Consider the following 16,751-nt stretch of genomic DNA (forward strand, 5'->3'; position numbering starts at 1 on the left):
ACCGGCCCGTCCCCGCGCGGTGCCAGCGCCCCTCGGCCCGGCGCCGTCCCTCAGCCACAGCAGGGACCGGGGGCACTTGGCCGGTTCAGCCTGGAGACTGACGGGCGACCTCACTGCGGGCTGCAGCTTCCTCCCGAGGGGTAGTGCAGGGGCAGGCACTGATCTCTGCTCTGTGGCCAGGGACAGGGCCCGAGGGGACGGCTGGAGCTGGGGCGGGGCACAGCAGGGCTGAGTATCGGGAAAAGGCTTTTCACCCACAGGGTGGTCGTGCACTCAACAGGCTCCCCAAGGCAGCTGTCAGAGCAGCACGGCTGACAGAGTTCCAGGAGCGTTTGGACAACGCCGTCGGGCACGCGGTGTGACTCTTCCGGCGCCCGTGCGCGGCCGGGCTCCGCCTTCGGGGCCCCTCCACGTCCCGCCCTCACGGCGGCTGTTCCGTGGCGCTGCGCCCCCGCCCGCCCTCACGGCGGCGCGAGCCCCGCCCCGTTCGCGCATGCCCGCCAGCGGCCGAGCCCCGCGCGCCCACTGCTGTCACGTGACTCTGGCGGCGGATGCGGTTCCGGGTGAGCGCGGGCGCGCAGCGCAGCGCGGCCCCGAGCGCGGCCCGGCCCCGCTCCCGCTCCCGCTCCCGTTCCCGTTCCCGTTCCCGCTCCCGCCAGGTACGGCCGCGGAGGGGCGGGAGCGCCGGGCCGGCAGCCGCGAGCCGGGAGCCGGGAGCCGCGGCCGGGCCGCGCGGGGCGGGCGCGGGGGGAGGCGGGGCCGCGGCCCGGCCGCAGGTGCGCAGGGGCGGTGGGTTCAGCGCTTGGGCCGGGCCGGGGCGGCGGTGGCAGCGAGCAGGGACCCCGCGGCCGAGCAGCTCCGCGGCCCCGCGGCTCCCCTGCGGTGCTGCCGCCGCAGAGGGAAGAGCTGTGAACGCGTAAATCTGCGGGGGGAAAATCCCCTGCCCTGCCCCGCAGGAGTTTGCTTCGAGCGGCTGTTCCGCCGAGGGCGTAGCGAATTCGCAGTACGGAGCCGTGTCGCGGAAGTTGCTTTCTAGTGCCTTTTGTCCTAGTTCCTCCTGATTTCCTGCTACTAATTCAATACACTGAATAATAGTTGATTATTTCTGGTTGACTTGTAAGCATATCTAAGCATTACAAAGGAATTTCTGGGCAGGCTGTAAGTTCTTTGGGATTGTTTTGAGAAGTTAGTGTTTACCTTTAAATAAATTTAAGTGGCACGGAAATACAGACCCTTCTGTTGCTCTGAATGTGGAGTTTAAAGTAGTATCCTCGGGAGGAAAGCAAGAGTTTTCAGAAATTTTCTCTTTTAGCTGTCTGATTTCTCTGTGCTTTGATGCTGAGAGAAGGGAGTAAAAGGAGAAACTCGCTGGGGCAACTTCTTCACACTGCTGAAGAACAGTTGGGAGGTGCAGGTGCTGAATGTTTCAAACAAGGAGAGTCTGGCCCTTAAGAGGAACTACTTTGCTACCTTCTAGAAATTTTATTTAAATTTTCTGGGTGAGGGAAGCAGGGAAACGTCAGTAAAATAGCCTTAAACTGAGACCATTAGCATTGAACTTGTGGTACTGCAGTTTAACAAAAAGATGGCTTAATTTTTCTTTATTTATCAATTTGCGTAGCACAGCTTTAAGCATTGCAGGACATTTTAAAATCGGGTCAGGAGAAGAAGAATTTGGATTTGTCATGAAAGGAAGGCTGATCCTACAGAACAGTCAGTCTAATTTGTTTTTCAGCCATGTAAAAAAATTGTATCTCTCAGTTAATAAGCAGTATTGGTTGCATTCAAACATTTGTACTTACTGGTGTTCTCTGTTGATTGCTTCTTTGCAGAATACCACGGTTTCTTGTTTTGGTGAATGGTGGTTTTCTTAATACCTTCATTGATAATTTTACCTGTTTCTGCCAATCTTTAGAGCCAACACAGCCAAGAGCTTCAACTGGTTTGGACTTCTATGTCAGCAGAATGGTTTACTATGTTCCATTATTGGGGATTCCTTGTTGCTGGTGATGGGTGAGCCTGAAAAAATACAGCTTTACTCTCACATCATAGGGTGAGTTCCCCAAAAACACTGTCTTAAATAGTTATCTTTAAAGTCTTTGGGTTTTTTTCCTTTTAAATAGCTTGTAGTTTGGATCTGAGCATCTAGACTTTTTCTCAAAATATACACTTATAATTACCTACTATAGAATCTAGAGACGTCACGTTTCTTACGGAGTGAACAGGTGTAATCATAAATGACAGAACAGGTTGCTCAAGGCCTTAATTTTAACTGAGGGGTTGATCCTCCTTAACTGTACGAAATCCGTTCCAACGTAAATTATTGTATGATAATCCATTCCACAAGCAGTTTTGTCTGGGGGGGGGGGGGAAGTAAAATGGAAACAAGCAAAAAACTTTTCCCTGTGTTGTTTGCTTTTTGTTCTGCATAATACCTCAATTTGATGATAAGTTAAAGGATGTGTTGCAAGTATGGGAATTACCACAGTATTGAACTAACACCTTCTGTTATATTCCTGCAGCTCCTCTTTAGCCCATTGTGCTGAAGATCACAGGTTCTGCCTGATCAGGAGTCTCTCTTAGCAATTCAAGTTGGCTGGAGAATGGAAGGGGTTGAGTTTAAGGAAGAGTGGCAAGATGAAGATTTTCCAAGGTTTTGAATTATTTTTTAAAGTAATTCAGATCAAACATGTAACATCAGCAGTAAGCTGTGTCCTGGTCTCCTTGGTGAACTAATACTCAGCAATAATCTTGACGTGATTTCCATTAATATAGCAGTTTTGAAAAGGTTTTGTGGCACATTTCTTCAGGACTGCCACTGTTGAAATTTCCAGAGTTTCTGAAATGAAGATTTGTAAGCTTGGCTTTGTTTATTTCTTGTGATAATATTTTGCAACTACATTGTTTGCATATTCCTCCCAGTGCCTCATGGCCCAAATATTTCATTAAGCAAAATTTCTGAGGAAAGTCTTTAAAAGTTAATGCTGCTACTAATGCTTGGGCCTGCAAAAAAACCTATTCAGCTTTAGACACATTGCATGATAACGTGACTAAACTACTTCTGTAATGTATTTCAAGTCAAATTTTGTCAGGCAAGAATATGACAAGTTTTCTTAAGGATGACACAGTGGTAGTAGTCAGTGTTTTGGTATTTGTCACAGGAAGGGATGGTCGCTTGAATGCTGTAAAAGAATTTTCTGCTGCCTTGGTGTTTGTTAACTGAAAGCTTGAACTTCGGCTATAAGTAAAGTTAGTTCAGTACTATCCCACAGTGGGTTTTTGTAGCACTGTGTAAGTCTAAATATATGGCATTAAAAAATGTCAAAGCAGGTTTGTAACAATAATTTCTACTTTGTGTCCCAGGCCCCTGCCAGAGGATGATCCTGTTGAGTCTGATGCATTGGCTGCAGCTGGAACAGAAAGTGAAGCCAGTAAGAACATTCCACTCCAGTCCAGCTAACTGCTTCCTACTTAAAAGGCTGCTTTAAAGCTCCTTGGTGTGGAGGGATTTTTTTGCTTGTTTTGTTTTTGGTTTTTTTTTTTTTTCGTTTTTTTTTTTTTGTTTGTTTGTTTCATTGGTTGGGATTTTGGAGGTTTTTGCATTTAAAATTTTTTTGGATTTTGTCTGTCTGCCTTACTTGAGGCATTTCCAGTGCTGTATTGGTAATCTGATTTTATTCCTTGCTTTCAACTCCTGTCTAAATCATGCCAATATTTGCCTTGTACCTCGAAGCATTCTGTGTATTCACAGAACAGATTCTTTAATTTTCTGTCCTCACTGTTGTCTGTCAGTCTTTTTCTTTCTCAGCTTGTATATTATTTTCCATTTTATCAAAGGTGGTTATGATGCCACTGAAGCTTAACAAAAGCAAGTGCTAGGGACATGAATCTGTTGTATTATTTGCAATATTTATTCAGTGTAATAGCTGGACCAGCTCCTGGGACATTGGATGCAGCAGGCAGGGGCAGTAGTGTCTGATGTGGCAATTCATCGGGTTTTTCTTCTGCAGGGAGTGTGGTTTGTGTCCACCACCCTGCTCGGATTGTGTGTGTGCAGTGGGTAACTTGAAAACTTTTACCTTTTTTTTTTTAAACCCTATTAAAGTTTTACTCCAAAGATACCTTGTTTAAATTATGGGCATTAATTTATAGTGCATTATGAGAAGGGACTGTGCTCTTCTGTCTTGGTAATATGTTTAAATAAACTTGCTTTAGTTTTGAAAATAAATGATCTGCTTTCTTTAGATACAGAGGGTAATGGAACCAAATTGAGGAGGAAACTAATGGCTCCAGACATTAGCTTAACTTTGGATCCCAGTGAGGAATCGGTTTTGTCTGATGACTTGGATGAGAGTGGAGAGATTGATTTGGATGATTTAGATACTCCTTCAGAAAATAGCAATGAATTTGAATGGGAAGGTGAGTGTTTTGGTCCTTTTGTCTGATGCTCTAAAATATTTTCATAGTATCTTTTCTTAGACTGCTTCTCTAGTAAGAAATAGCTATGACTCAATAGTGCAAGAGGAGAAATACAAAGGGGGTGATTGGATTAGGATTTAGAGATAGGTGGAGTGACATTTTAAAGAGCAAATTAGACCTCATCAGATTAGTAAACAGGCAAACAATTAATAACTGTAGCTGCAGATAAACTTGGGTGAAGATCATCTATATATGCATCTCTAAGACTGGAAGTTATGGAAAATCTTCTGTTGCAGTAAGTTTTTAAGACCCCCCAACAGAAAAAAGTACCCAAGGTGTTTTACATGTTTTAGAAATGAGTTTTAAATGGAGGGAGCCAAACAAAGGGATATAGATTAGCTACTCAGAAATTGATGAATTGCAATTCAAGGAGGACTGAATAGTATTTTTAAAAATACTAAGTAGCACCTGATCTCAAATCTTCCCGTGATGAGAATGGGAAAAGCTCAGTAGCCATAGGGTGTGCACATTTCCAGATTGACTAGAGGCAGTAGAAGAGCCTCTGTTTTATGTCAAGGAATTCTGAAATGACTTCAAAGGAAGTTACAGTAGCTATAGCCACACTGGCAATGATCTCAGTTTTAAGACATTAATAGGTGTTATATCTTATAGGCAGAACCTGGAGATTCTAAAAAATTTTATTTGAGATAAATGTTTTGTATAGCAGCTAAAGCACAAATTTTAAACTTGGAGTTTAATGATGTTTTAAGGCTCTCTTATGGAAGCCAAGAACAGTTGTGTTTGGCAAATTGTTGGAGTCTTCAGTATCTGTAAACTTCATGGTTTAGGAGTGTCTCTAGTAAGTAAACATGTAAACTCAATTACTATTTTCTCATCCTGGAAATAAAATAATTTTAATTCCTGAATAAACTGGAAGTCCTCTTTTCACTGTTTGAAACACTACCTGTGGAGAAAGAAACACTCCTTAGAATATAGGGGTGGTTTTGCTTTTTAAATAGCTAAAGGCATATGGCTGGGGAAGTTTTCTTAACAGAGACTGTGCGTTTAACTTCGTAAAAAGGATTTTCATTGTTTTAATGGAGAAGAATTGGTATTTAGCGTTAGTTGTGCAGTGATGCAAAGGAAATGTTCCGGATGTTTGTGTCTTGTTTTTTAAAAGTGGCTGAAAAGGGTTTCTGTCTTTTCTTTCTTTAATGCTGCTGCCTTCATTTTCCTGGAAGGATAGTTTCAATTAACAGCTTTGTCTTGGGAACAGACAACTAACTTGCAGTAGGTTTTTCTCGCTTTGGGTAAGGTCCATGCAACAAAGTCAAGAATCATAATTTCATTGGAGCAAATTGTCTTACAGATTGCTGTCAGCACAAATTTCATATATTTTGATTGCACACGTGAATTACATTTAATTTTCAGTAGATTTGCCTGCATGTCTGCTTGCAAGGTACCTCAATGTTTTAAATCATGCTTCATGTAAATTTGTGATCAACCTCTGTAATTCTCATTGGAGTTAACCACTTTGTCTATTTTGGTGAAATTCATTGAAATCTGTGTTCTGAAAACCTACAATTAATTAGGCTTCCTCCACAAATGGAAATTTTCCACATACTTGTAATAGAGAAAATTACAGTCGACAGATAACTGCCAACATGAGTATATTAATAAAATACCCATGACATCAAGCTGGTGTGTCTGACTGGCTGAAGAATACCAAAACAGATTGGATGGCAAAGTGGTTAACTCGTGTTGTAGCTGATTGTCACTGTGCATGGTATTCATAATGGGTCTTCAACACGTTCTCATTTTGGCAGATGACCTTCCAAAACCAAAAACTACTGATGTCATTAGGAAGGGGTCACTGGCTGAGTACGCTGTGGCAGAGGAGAAGGATGACGGTCGACGTTGGCGCATGTTTCGGATCGGAGAGCAGGACCATAGGGTGGACATGAAGGCAATTGAACCATACAAAAAAGTTATCAGTCATGGTGGTAAGGACTGGGGACCTGCTCAGGGGAACTGTTGAACAGCTACTTCTTTAAGCTGAGTGGGGGAGGCAGAGGGAGAGCTTTGGGCATAAAGAGTTGTGACAATTCATTGGTTGTAGTGTTAAGACATGGTTGATAGAATAATTCTTTCTCTATTAAACTAAAGTTTCAAAATGTGCACGTGGTCACATGTACTAAAGTGCACCTATGTAATAAGACATATTTACTTTATCCTACAGTGTCACTGCTACCTAATTTTTTGGCTTCTAGACTATTGAAAACATTAACTGTCAATCTACTAAGGCAGAAATCAATTCATGACTCTTTCCAGCAGTCTGTGAAGTTTAGGTTGGAAGAAAAGTTGACTAAACTTTAATAAAATAAGATATTATTAAATATACTGAGGTTCTACACTGGAACATTGGTTATAGATAGTGTTTGACATCAGCTTCGGCTGTTGCTTTAGAAGTAGACAAACTTGAGAAAGAAACAGTGATGTTTTCTGTAACTGTATGAATGTGTCTATATGGATGTTTGTACATCTCTTTAAGGTAAATAATGAAAAAGCTTACTGAGTGTGCTTTTCTTTGTGTAAATGTAGCCAGTGTATTGTCACCTTTGTCACTGCTGCTGCTTATTTCTTTGGTTTTAGGTTATTATGGTGATGGGTTAAATGCCATTGTTGTGTTTGCTGTTTGCTTCATGCCTGAGAGCAGCCAGCCTAACTACAGATACCTAATGGACAATCTATTTAAGTAAGTCATCATCTGCCTTTCTGGGTTTTTGTTAAATATATTTGAGCACTACGAGGAATTACTTTCAGATGGAGATTGTGGATATTAAAGTTCTCTTTGCTTGCCTCTCCAGGTATGTAATTGGCACTTTAGAGCTGTTAGTAGCAGAGAACTATATGATAGTTTACCTGAATGGTGCAACAACACGGAGAAAAATGCCAAGTTTAGGCTGGCTTAGGAAATGTTACCAGCAAATTGATAGAAGGTAAGAAGCTCTGCAATATTTTCTTACAATGTTCACATGCTCAGAGATAGACATATTTAGGGAAAACTGCTGCTTAATGTGGTGTCTGGTCCCTTCTGTTCAAGATTTGATGAAGGAAATTGGTGTATTGAAAAGAAAACCTCTTCCTATGCTAGGCAGTGTGGGATGATGCTACAAACATGCATGGGGAGTGTTGGGTGGTGTTTTGGTTGGTTAGGGGTTTTGTGTATGCTTTTTTTTGCTCTTGTTCTCAGGGTGTTTTTTTTTTAGTGAAAATAGCATTCTTAGAATACTGAATATTGTTATCTTGTAGAATATCCTTACAATGTAATGTATTAACGCAAGGTTAATGAGAAGAGGTCCTTTGTGAACCACTTCATCATGAGCTGTGTAAAAAGATTCAAAGAAGCTTCTCCTTGGAATGTTACTTCCTTGTCAAATTGATACTTAATCTTCAGTTTCTGTTTTGCAGTTGTGTAGTGTTTTTTCTTCTGATGGAGGTTGACTTCTAATAATGGGATGTCAGAATACTGTGTTTATGTGACAGTTGTGCTTCTAAAAACATACTTCTTAAATATTCCAAAACCCCTGGTCATGCTGCCTTTTTGTTCTAGTAATTATCCATTGTTTAAATCCTTTAGGTTAAGGAAAAATCTGAAATCGTTGATCATAGTTCATCCTTCCTGGTTCATCAGAACACTCCTGGCCATCACAAAACCTTTTATTAGGTAATACTCTGGAAGCTTTTTCATAAATAATTCTGACAACTGTTTGCTTTGAACTTAAGAAACTGTTTTAATATTGACCTAGTGAGAAACGTTTAGAGTTGTAACTGTACCCTGCATTTGTTCTTCCACAGCTCAAAATTCAGCCAAAAAATTAGGTATGTCTTTACCCTGGCAGAACTAGCTGAACTGATCCCCATGGAATACGTTGGCATCCCAGAATGCATAAAACAGTACGTTTTTATTTCAACGTCTTCTACATTGATCATGGTTTAGGACTGGTAGATGCTGTAATCAGTGTTTGGTTTGAATGTAACACTTGGCACATAATGACTGAACTGAGATCATTGCTGTCTCTAGGAGGAGTGTCCATGTTTGAGCTCATTGCTAAAGGCACTTTGGTATGGAGTAGCATGGGTAGCCAAAATGTTAATGTATAGTCACTTTCACAGTGGAGCTTTATGCAATTACTAAGTTGTGTGTGAAGTAAGCCTTCTAGGGAAGGTCTCATTGCAGTTATTGTGCACCTTAGTGTGTGTATTAAACTGGTTTGTGAGTGAGAAATTGTGGGCATGTTGATACTGAAGTTATTTATGATGTCTTCTAAAGCGTTTTAATTAAAATGTGGAACAGGTTAAGTGCTGAAATATCACTTGGATTGGTTTTCATTTAAAAGAAAAGCAGCAATGGGAAAATGCCAAATCCCTACCCACCGCAGTTCTAAACTACTTTGGTAGAGAAATAAAGACAGCATGAATGTAGTTTCTTTTCCTTCCCATCCAGATACAAATACCCATTTTAACATCAGCACAATTCAGCTCTCAAATAAGATGATGATCCCTTTGTCAAAAGTATTTGTGAGTGCAGTAATAGAGTAGAAACCATAAACTTGAGTCTTAAGAAAACCAGATGAGAACACTAACAGTCCTGATGACAGCCTATTAGAGGATATAACACCCAAACCCTGTGTTGCCCCCATGGTTATAGGTGAGCACAAACTGGGGGAAGGTGGCCCAGTGTCACTGAGCACGCACAAAGGCACATCCATGCTGGACAAAGCCTCGTGCCCCCTGCACATGGCTGTTTATTTCTGCAGACATCCAGCTGTGCTGTCAGTTCCACAGTTTAACTCTGTGAGATAGAAAAACAGTTTTCATGGGGTGGGAGTGAAACACATGACAAAGCTGAGGCAGCCTTGTGCTGTCTTTAGGATTTTTTTGACTGGGGTTTTAGGGGTATGTTATGAATATTCAGACTGTTATTCCAAGTTTTAAAAGACTCCTCTCAATAAAGGTATTGATGAACCTTTGCAGTATGTCCTACAAAGTCTGGACTTGGTTAACTTGAGGAGTTAATTCTCAGATTTCTGTGGAGGATTATATCTGGCTTCCAACTGTTATGGATAGAGACTTTAAATTTTAATGATGAATGCTAGCACTGTACAAGAGGTCATATTGAATTCATTTGTTATGTCATAGTAACTAAATCTTAATGGGTTTTGTTTAATGCTAATAGATGTTGGAGGTACAGTGTATTTTTTTCTTAATTGTATCAGTTTCAAAATTTGCTAAGTTTCTGCAAATTCTATTGACACTATTACTGGTTTGCAGCTTCTGTTGATTTTGGCCTTCATATGTTGTATTTACTGAAATAAAACTTTTCCTCACCAAGGTATGAAGAAGAAAAGTTTAGAAAGAAACAGAAAAGGTATATTCATATTTTGATTAGGGTTGCATCTAGATAAAACAATTTGCACTGCAACTAACTCCCAGTTGATTGGCTTGCATAAAGGAATAAGCATTTGTAAATATAAACATGCACTAGTGCCCAAAATTTTTTGCATGACAGCAACTATACTGTACTTCCAGGCAGTATGGAATCTATAAGTACTCACCCTGGGTGTTCAGACAGCTATTTGTGAATAGTTTCTATTGAACGTTTATGTGAGATGCTCATTTTTAAGGGGATACATGGGTTCTCAACTTGAAGTCTTTAAGAGGCAGAAGTAGTGCTTCTGTATGAACCCATTAAATCAAATGTCATTGTTTCTAACAGGAATTGATCTCTGGAGATGAGCTGTATTTAGGTGCTAAGCTGTAGCTATGCATTAGCAGAGATGCAACTCCGTAAGAAGTTCTAATATTAAATCTTGTATTTTTGGTATTCGCTACCTTTTTAGTTATTAACTTGCATAGATGCAATCTAAATTAGTATTTTAGTGCTGTTTGTATTTGCAGTGCCTATGTTCCTTTCTAATAAATACTGGATTTCCACTTTGTTAATTTCCAGTTTCCTTCTAACTACTCAAGCTATTCCACAGCTGATGAATTTTTTTGAATGGATATGTTGTTTTTTCACTCACTAACAAATATACTGAAAGATTTTGCTGCTAACTTTGGGGTTTTTTAATTACTTTCCCTTTGTGTGCCTAACTATTAAGGAAGGTTTATTTTCTAAATTGGGTAGACAGACACTGAGATTGACGTAAAAGGAATTTAAATTATTTCTGGAAGCTCACATGTAAATCTAGTGATGTGTTGAACAGTCTTTAGGAATTACTCCAATTAAGCGATAATTTAAAACATCTCCAGTAGAAAAAGCACTTTTTAGTGTCCCTGTTGATAACTTCACCTACACTACCATCACTTTCGTAAAAAGTAGTATGTTCTTCAGTGAAGATTAGAGCTAGAGATCACAGACAGGATTGGATACTGCGCCTTTAATCAGGTAGAAAGCAGCTCATTTTATAGGTTCATGGCCCAAAGGAGCTGTCAGTGTTTCTATCATTTTGAAAAACTGGCTGGTTTTATTTTCAGAGACTGGACAGGTATGTTAGACAGATTGTTAGAGGACAAACTTGGTCTTAGTCTCTCACTTTAGAACTGCTGCTGGTTTTAAAATAATTTGACCTCCATGCACAACTTAAATTTGCCAGAAGATGTTATCAAGACTGTAGCTTGTTCTTACTGTACAGAGAAAAAGTACATTTTGTGCAGGGCTTTCAATCATCCCCTGGTTTCCACAAAGCACGATTTTGTTTGCTGGTCCCAAGGCAGATATTAAAAAATAAGGTACAAAATCAAACCCGCTTTTATCAGTATGATGGTGAATTTTTCCAGGGTAATTGCAAGAGTCTTAGAACATAATAGAAAAAGTATTGCAGTTAAGGAGCCTCTTCACTTTTGTTGATTCAGCTAGTGCTGTTACCTTCTTGGCTTAATTACTATAACATTAGAGGTAATTCAGTGCTTATGAATCAGTGGTAGTGCTTGTCAGTGTTGTTGTGTTACCTCTATTGTACTCCTGCTTGCATTTGTTACTGTGAGCACAGGCCATGCTTTTTTCTTCTGTGGTCAAACTTCACTTGCACTTTTTCAATGCTTCCTCTCAAGTGCTCTAGTTACTTAAATGGTTTCCTGAAAATTTTAATTAATTTTTAAGGGGTGGTAGGAAAATAGATACTGGAAAGAACCCAAACATCACGACTACATTAAATAAAAACCTTAATATTTATTTACTAAAACTTTTCCCATGTAAAGCTTTGTGTTTTCCTGTTAAGCTTAATAGCTTTTTCTTAATAATATGAGCTATCAAACCATGTCAACATAGTTTAATTTTACTACTTTCTTTGCTATGCAGAGTTGACCAAGAGCTGAATGGAAAACAAGAGCAGAAAAGTGAACAGTAAGTTTGGAGTCCAAACAAGACTGAAGAATAAGGCAGATGGAACAATGCCATTTGTGCTCCATTACAGTGCATTCTCTGTGTGTATGTATTATATAATCTGTTGCAGAAGGTGCTTTGGACTAGCACACAATGAACTGCTTACTGCTGTATTGGTTTGTCTTGACTTTAATTGCTGTTCATGTAATCGTTTTATACTGCTAAATGGCAAAGAACCCTACGTTTTCAGGGGATGTTCTTGCAACTGTTTATCTAAATGATGCATGTTCTTCAGTAAAATATTTATATACCTAAATGTTAAAGGAAAGAGATAATATATATATTTTTATGACTGAGCAATATATTGTGTGTACCTGCTGAAGGAATTCATTTGCAGGTAGACAAGGCCATAAGTTACTTGTTGTTATTGTATAAATCTGTTTCGCTGTAAATGGTCAAGTGCATTTCTTTGTTGTCATGAAAACTTGTTTGGATATTAACAATCACATTAACTTGGCTTTCACAAATACAGATCCATATTTTTGTTCACTTACCTTATACAAGCTCATCCCTTTACCTCACTAGAGTGAGCTTCAGCTTTGGTGTCTTTCAGTCCATTGTTCAGGATGCAGAACTGCAGCTCTGTGGGTGGCAGTTTGTTGGCCACAAGGTTTAAGCCTAAACCACAAAAGCTGAACTGTCTGGTAAGATACCAGACCTTTTTCAGTTGAAGTTGTGAATTGAGGCCCTGCTTCAGTATGTCAAGACTGTCTCAGCTAGCAGTAGGAAATGAGTTCACTTCAGTTCTTCATGGATGAATCTTGATTGTTACTGGTAGGAACTCTGGTCGTGCTCAGTAGAACTTGGGAGCTCCACAGGTATTCTAGCCACAATACTGTTTTTTTGGACAGAAATATGAGAAGTCTTACCATTTTTTGGTCTTGCACTACCTGTGTCATTCTTGTAGATGAAACATCCATTTCTAAAGCTGTTAGGCACATGATACCAGCACTAATTTAACTCTGAAGAAGTGTTTTAAAGGTTGGGGTGTTTTTCCTCCCCACAATGGTGGTAAATCTGTGTCTGTAAGAGGTTTTCGTGGACACATAACTAGAGTGTATAGGTTTACTGGGACAACAGTAATGCACTGGTTGATACATTGTAAAAGTTTGTAACATCTTTTGATAAACTTTGCATTTTTCATGTAAGGGCAGGTGTATGCAAATAAATTCATTCAGGAGTTGAGCAATATAATGTTGTAGCAGATATATTAAATCTTTGCTTTTGGTGTTTATTGTGCTCACAATTTTGTCTTAATGCCAAAAAATATCACTTTTTAACTATATTTAATGTTACTCAGTTACCTTATTTAAAAAAAAAAGGTTACGTTCAACCAGATTACTACCTGACACTGATAAACAGCAGTTGTGAGATATTCCATGGTCAAGACTTACCAAGTAACAATTAATCCAGTGATCCCTGTATAGACTCTGAGAGCATATGGATGTCAGGTGAGGGAAAACTGCTCATGTCTGTGGGAGTTTAAGTCTGTGGTTCAGACACTTTCATCTCAAGATCTGAGTCCTGTTGTTGCAGTAGTTTCTGTATGAGAGTTTCAAGGAGATTGATAGGCAGGATGTATTCACACAACAGGCAATACCAATGCCAAGTTGCCTTGCATCCATTCCATCAGGTTTGGATCTTGCTCTGAAAGCAAAACACAAATGCACTTTCTTTGGAGCTGTCTTATCTCCTGCTTCAATTTTGATGTTGACTCGGATTAATGTAAAGTTCAAGTCAGTACCTGGAGCACTTGCGGCCTGTTTACTTTTGATACTTTGACAGTGTGGTCTGTATGACCATGCAAATCTGATTTTTACTGGGTTTGCATGTGTCCTAAGCTAAACAGGAAGCATTCTGATTATCTCCCTTCCATTTTTTCCTATTTGATAAAAGGATTAGCCTCAGTAAAATTATATTCTTAGTGGAGGGATTGTAGTTTTCTCTATGTCCTGTGGCTTCCTGTGAGTATAGTGCAGTACAGAGGAGCTGTCCCTCTGTATATGCCACACCTACCAAATGATGGGATTGTTATTGTGCTTCCTGGTGGCCAAGGATTCTACAGTTTCATGCTGCAGTAGTATGATTTCTTTTGGAAATGTGTATGTGCTTATAAATGGTTTATTTCTCCAGTAGAAGTTGTTGTGAATGAGTATACAGCACAACAGTTCTGTCTCTAAAGATACGCAGCTTGAGAAAGAAGCGTGCTAAAGAATTATTCCCCTCTGACTTCCTGCAGCTCATCATTTAGTGGTGAGGTGGATGTTTACAAAAAGCAAAGTGGTCCCAAAGCTATGGATAATGTTTTGTCAAACTTTACCTTTTTTTGAAATTTATAATAGAATGTAATATATTTTAATATTTAAAAACCTGAAAAGTTGGAATGTCATACTTAAATAAAACTTATTTCAAAACTTGCATCACTTTGTAGTAAGATACAGTATTGTAGGGAGTTCACCTTTCAATGGCACTTCCTTCTAAAAGTAAGAGTAATTTTGCTAGAATTTGGTGAGCCCTGTCAAGAAAAAATTTCATGTGTTACTGATTTACCTCTGATTTGGAGGTCACATTAGTTTATATATATTTGTATATGTAGTAATAAGTCATTACCTCTCTCATTATTGCTGTGCACAACTGAAATAGAGATGTTTGGGCCAGTGGCCTCTCGATGTGACATTTCCTAATGATTTCCGCAACAGGGTAAATTCAGAAGTGGCAAAGAGATTCTGGAGAAAGTGTCATTAAAAACTGATGTTTTTAAGAAGGGTCTGGATTTGCTTGAATGTTCTTGATCTGTGTAATCTGGCAGAGCCATGTTCTGTTGGAGGGTAATGGGAAGGGATGTATAAGGATTTAGTGCTGAAGCAGATTGAAGTCTTTGAGGTCATGGGATGTTGAAATGAAGAGCTTTTCTTCCAAAAAGCGTAGGGCTAGTTAGAATAATCTGTAACCTTGTTCATAACAATGCAGTTTGACATATCTTTTTCCTTTACTCTCAGTAAACAAGTGAAGAACAGTCCCAGTTGCTGTGAGGAACACTCTAGCTACACTCCAAATTGCAGTCCACTAGGATATTAGAGCCTGTATCTGTTACAGCAGCTTTGTTGCATCATACCCTAAGTGCTCTAACAACAGTACAAAACATTCAGCAGTTAATTGTGTCATACTTCAAGGTTAGATTACATGTGGCACTAATGGAATCTCATATGAAATGACCTCCAAGTGTGTCATGGGGAGGAAAAGGTGGGGTCTGGTCATGTCAGCTTCACTGATGCTGTCTGCTGAAATGTCTGCAGTTGACTGAAAAATACTGAACTACATTGTGAATGTGCGCTTTATTAACTAAATCTGTCACAAGGTAGAAAGTGTCTTGGTTAAAAGCCTGTTTCTTTACGTGTCAAATTTTTTGCCAGTGCATCCTACAGATTTATACAGTATTCAGTATCTAGAAAGATGGTTTAAATTCATGTCTTCTCAAAAACTTGTCTTCGGAAATGACTTGGATTCTCAAGTCATTCCAGTCTCCCTCAAAAACCTCATATGAGGAACAGAGAGCAGAGGGATAACAGCTTGCATGCGTTTTGTAACCACAGAAGCCTTACAAATCTTGCAGTCAAAATTCTCCCTCAGTCCTTGTGGATGCAGGTCATTGTCTAGATTTATTTCACTGACTGCTTGTCAGAGACACTTGAAACAACTGCTTTAATTATACTTTTTAAGGATGCCTGGTTTTAGTCAGAGTAACACTCTGAAAATGTAAGGAATAGTTTAATATTAATATTCTGAGAGACATATCTTGCAGTTTTCCTAGCTTCAAAATTCTAAGTTGAACTACACTGTTTCTTTTATCACATCTCATTACCCATATTAAACTAACGGAAAGAAAGGGCATTTGTGAAGAGGGTGCAGTCATGTTAGTTTTTCATCATTCCCTTCAAGCATGACTGAGATCAGTGAAATTAAAGCCATTCTTTGCTCAACTAGATTTTTTTCAGTTTTGCAATTTGAACTGCCCAGATTACTGTGATTTCCATGGGGTTTTTTAGTAATGAAAATGATTTAAAGAGAAGCTGTCAGAGTGTTTTCCAAAAGTCCTTATCTTACCATATTCCTCACTCTAGCTTGCTTAACTGCTAGTTAATACTGATAACATGGAATTCCAGGTTAGTAATTACAAATAAATATTCATGGAGGACAGATGCTTGGTTTACCAGTGGCTCTGCAGTTCTGCAATGTTAGTAATATCACAAAACCTTTTTATTAACAAGACAGACCTGAGCAGTAAGGTGCTCTAATGGTTGAGTGGTAGATTGAAGGGTTAAGATAGAATGATTACACTGCCAATTAGTGTCTGTAAACTTTATTGTGTGTGATGATGGGAAACGTGCAGTGTTTAACAAAATGAAGCTGCAGTAATCATGCAAAAGCAAGGTTGTGAGTCATGGATAACAACTGGCTTAATTGGGCTAGTTACACTCTTCACAGTTGTATTTTCCTTTGTCCTTTTAACGGAAAAAAAATGTAAGTATAAGACTCTTCACCTACCTCTTAAGAATATATTGATCCTTTCTTGTTAAGTAAGCTTATTTTCTGCGTTCCAGGGTGTCACGGGGTAATATGCTAAGCACGTGTGTGCCAGCGGTCATTGCTTAGGGGGGTTTTAATGAGGAGAAGCCGCCGCTGTAAGCACTGAAGGCCCTTGCGCGAGGTGTGGGTGTGGCGGCGGGCGGGGCGGGGCCTGGGGCGGGGCCGTGCCCGGGGGAGGGGCGAGGCCGTGCCTGGGGCGGTGCCGGGCTTGGGGCGGGGCGGGGCCTGGGGGCCGGGCCTGGGGGCGAGGCCGGGCCTGGGGGCGGGGCGGGCCTGTGCCGGGGCCCGGCCCCGCTCC

General features: G+C 40.1%; 1 protein-coding gene across 5 annotated transcripts; it reads left to right on the forward strand.

Moving 5' to 3' along the window:
* The first annotated feature begins 544 nt into the window (after nt 1–544).
* Nucleotides 545–13,098, forward strand: BNIP2 (BCL2 interacting protein 2). 5 transcript variants are annotated; one of them, XM_066196088.1, is made up of 12 exons: nt 545–563; nt 1,916–2,053; nt 2,523–2,653; nt 3,364–3,431; nt 4,246–4,419; nt 6,246–6,422; nt 7,072–7,174; nt 7,287–7,418; nt 8,060–8,146; nt 8,278–8,376; nt 9,815–9,850; nt 11,783–13,098. In XM_066196088.1, exons 3-12 carry the CDS (start codon nt 2,604–2,606, stop codon nt 11,829–11,831), a joined length of 975 nt encoding a protein of 324 aa, XP_066052185.1. In that variant the 5' UTR covers nt 545–563; nt 1,916–2,053; nt 2,523–2,603; the 3' UTR covers nt 11,832–13,098. The 5 variants fall into 5 exon arrangements, with proteins under 5 accessions (XP_066052185.1, XP_066052188.1, XP_066052184.1 ...); XM_066196087.1 differs by lacking the exon at nt 545–563 and adding an exon at nt 573–659; XM_066196089.1 differs by lacking the exon at nt 545–563 and adding an exon at nt 910–1,003.
* Nucleotides 13,099–16,751: the final 3,653 nt, after the last annotated feature.

Source organism: Chamaea fasciata, unplaced genomic scaffold, assembly GCF_029207755.1.
Source record: "Chamaea fasciata isolate MVZ Bird 193981 ecotype frontalis unplaced genomic scaffold, bChaFas1.0.hap1 SCAF_14, whole genome shotgun sequence".
Lineage (NCBI taxonomy): Eukaryota > Metazoa > Chordata > Aves > Passeriformes > Sylviidae > Chamaea > Chamaea fasciata.

What these genes read in the sequence shown, in the direction of transcription:
- BNIP2 (XM_066196088.1), top strand. Translation starts at nt 2,604, where the DNA reads ATGGAAGGGGTTGAGTTTAAGGAAGAGTGGCAAGATGAAGATTTTCCA. An exon ending in CTAATGGACAATCTATTTAA is followed by an intron (nt 7,175 to 7,286) that starts GTAAGTCATCAT and finishes TTGCCTCTCCAG; the next exon opens with GTATGTAATTGGCACTTTAG. An exon ending in ATCCCAGAATGCATAAAACA is followed by an intron (nt 8,377 to 9,814) that starts GTACGTTTTTAT and finishes TTCCTCACCAAG; the next exon opens with GTATGAAGAAGAAAAGTTTA.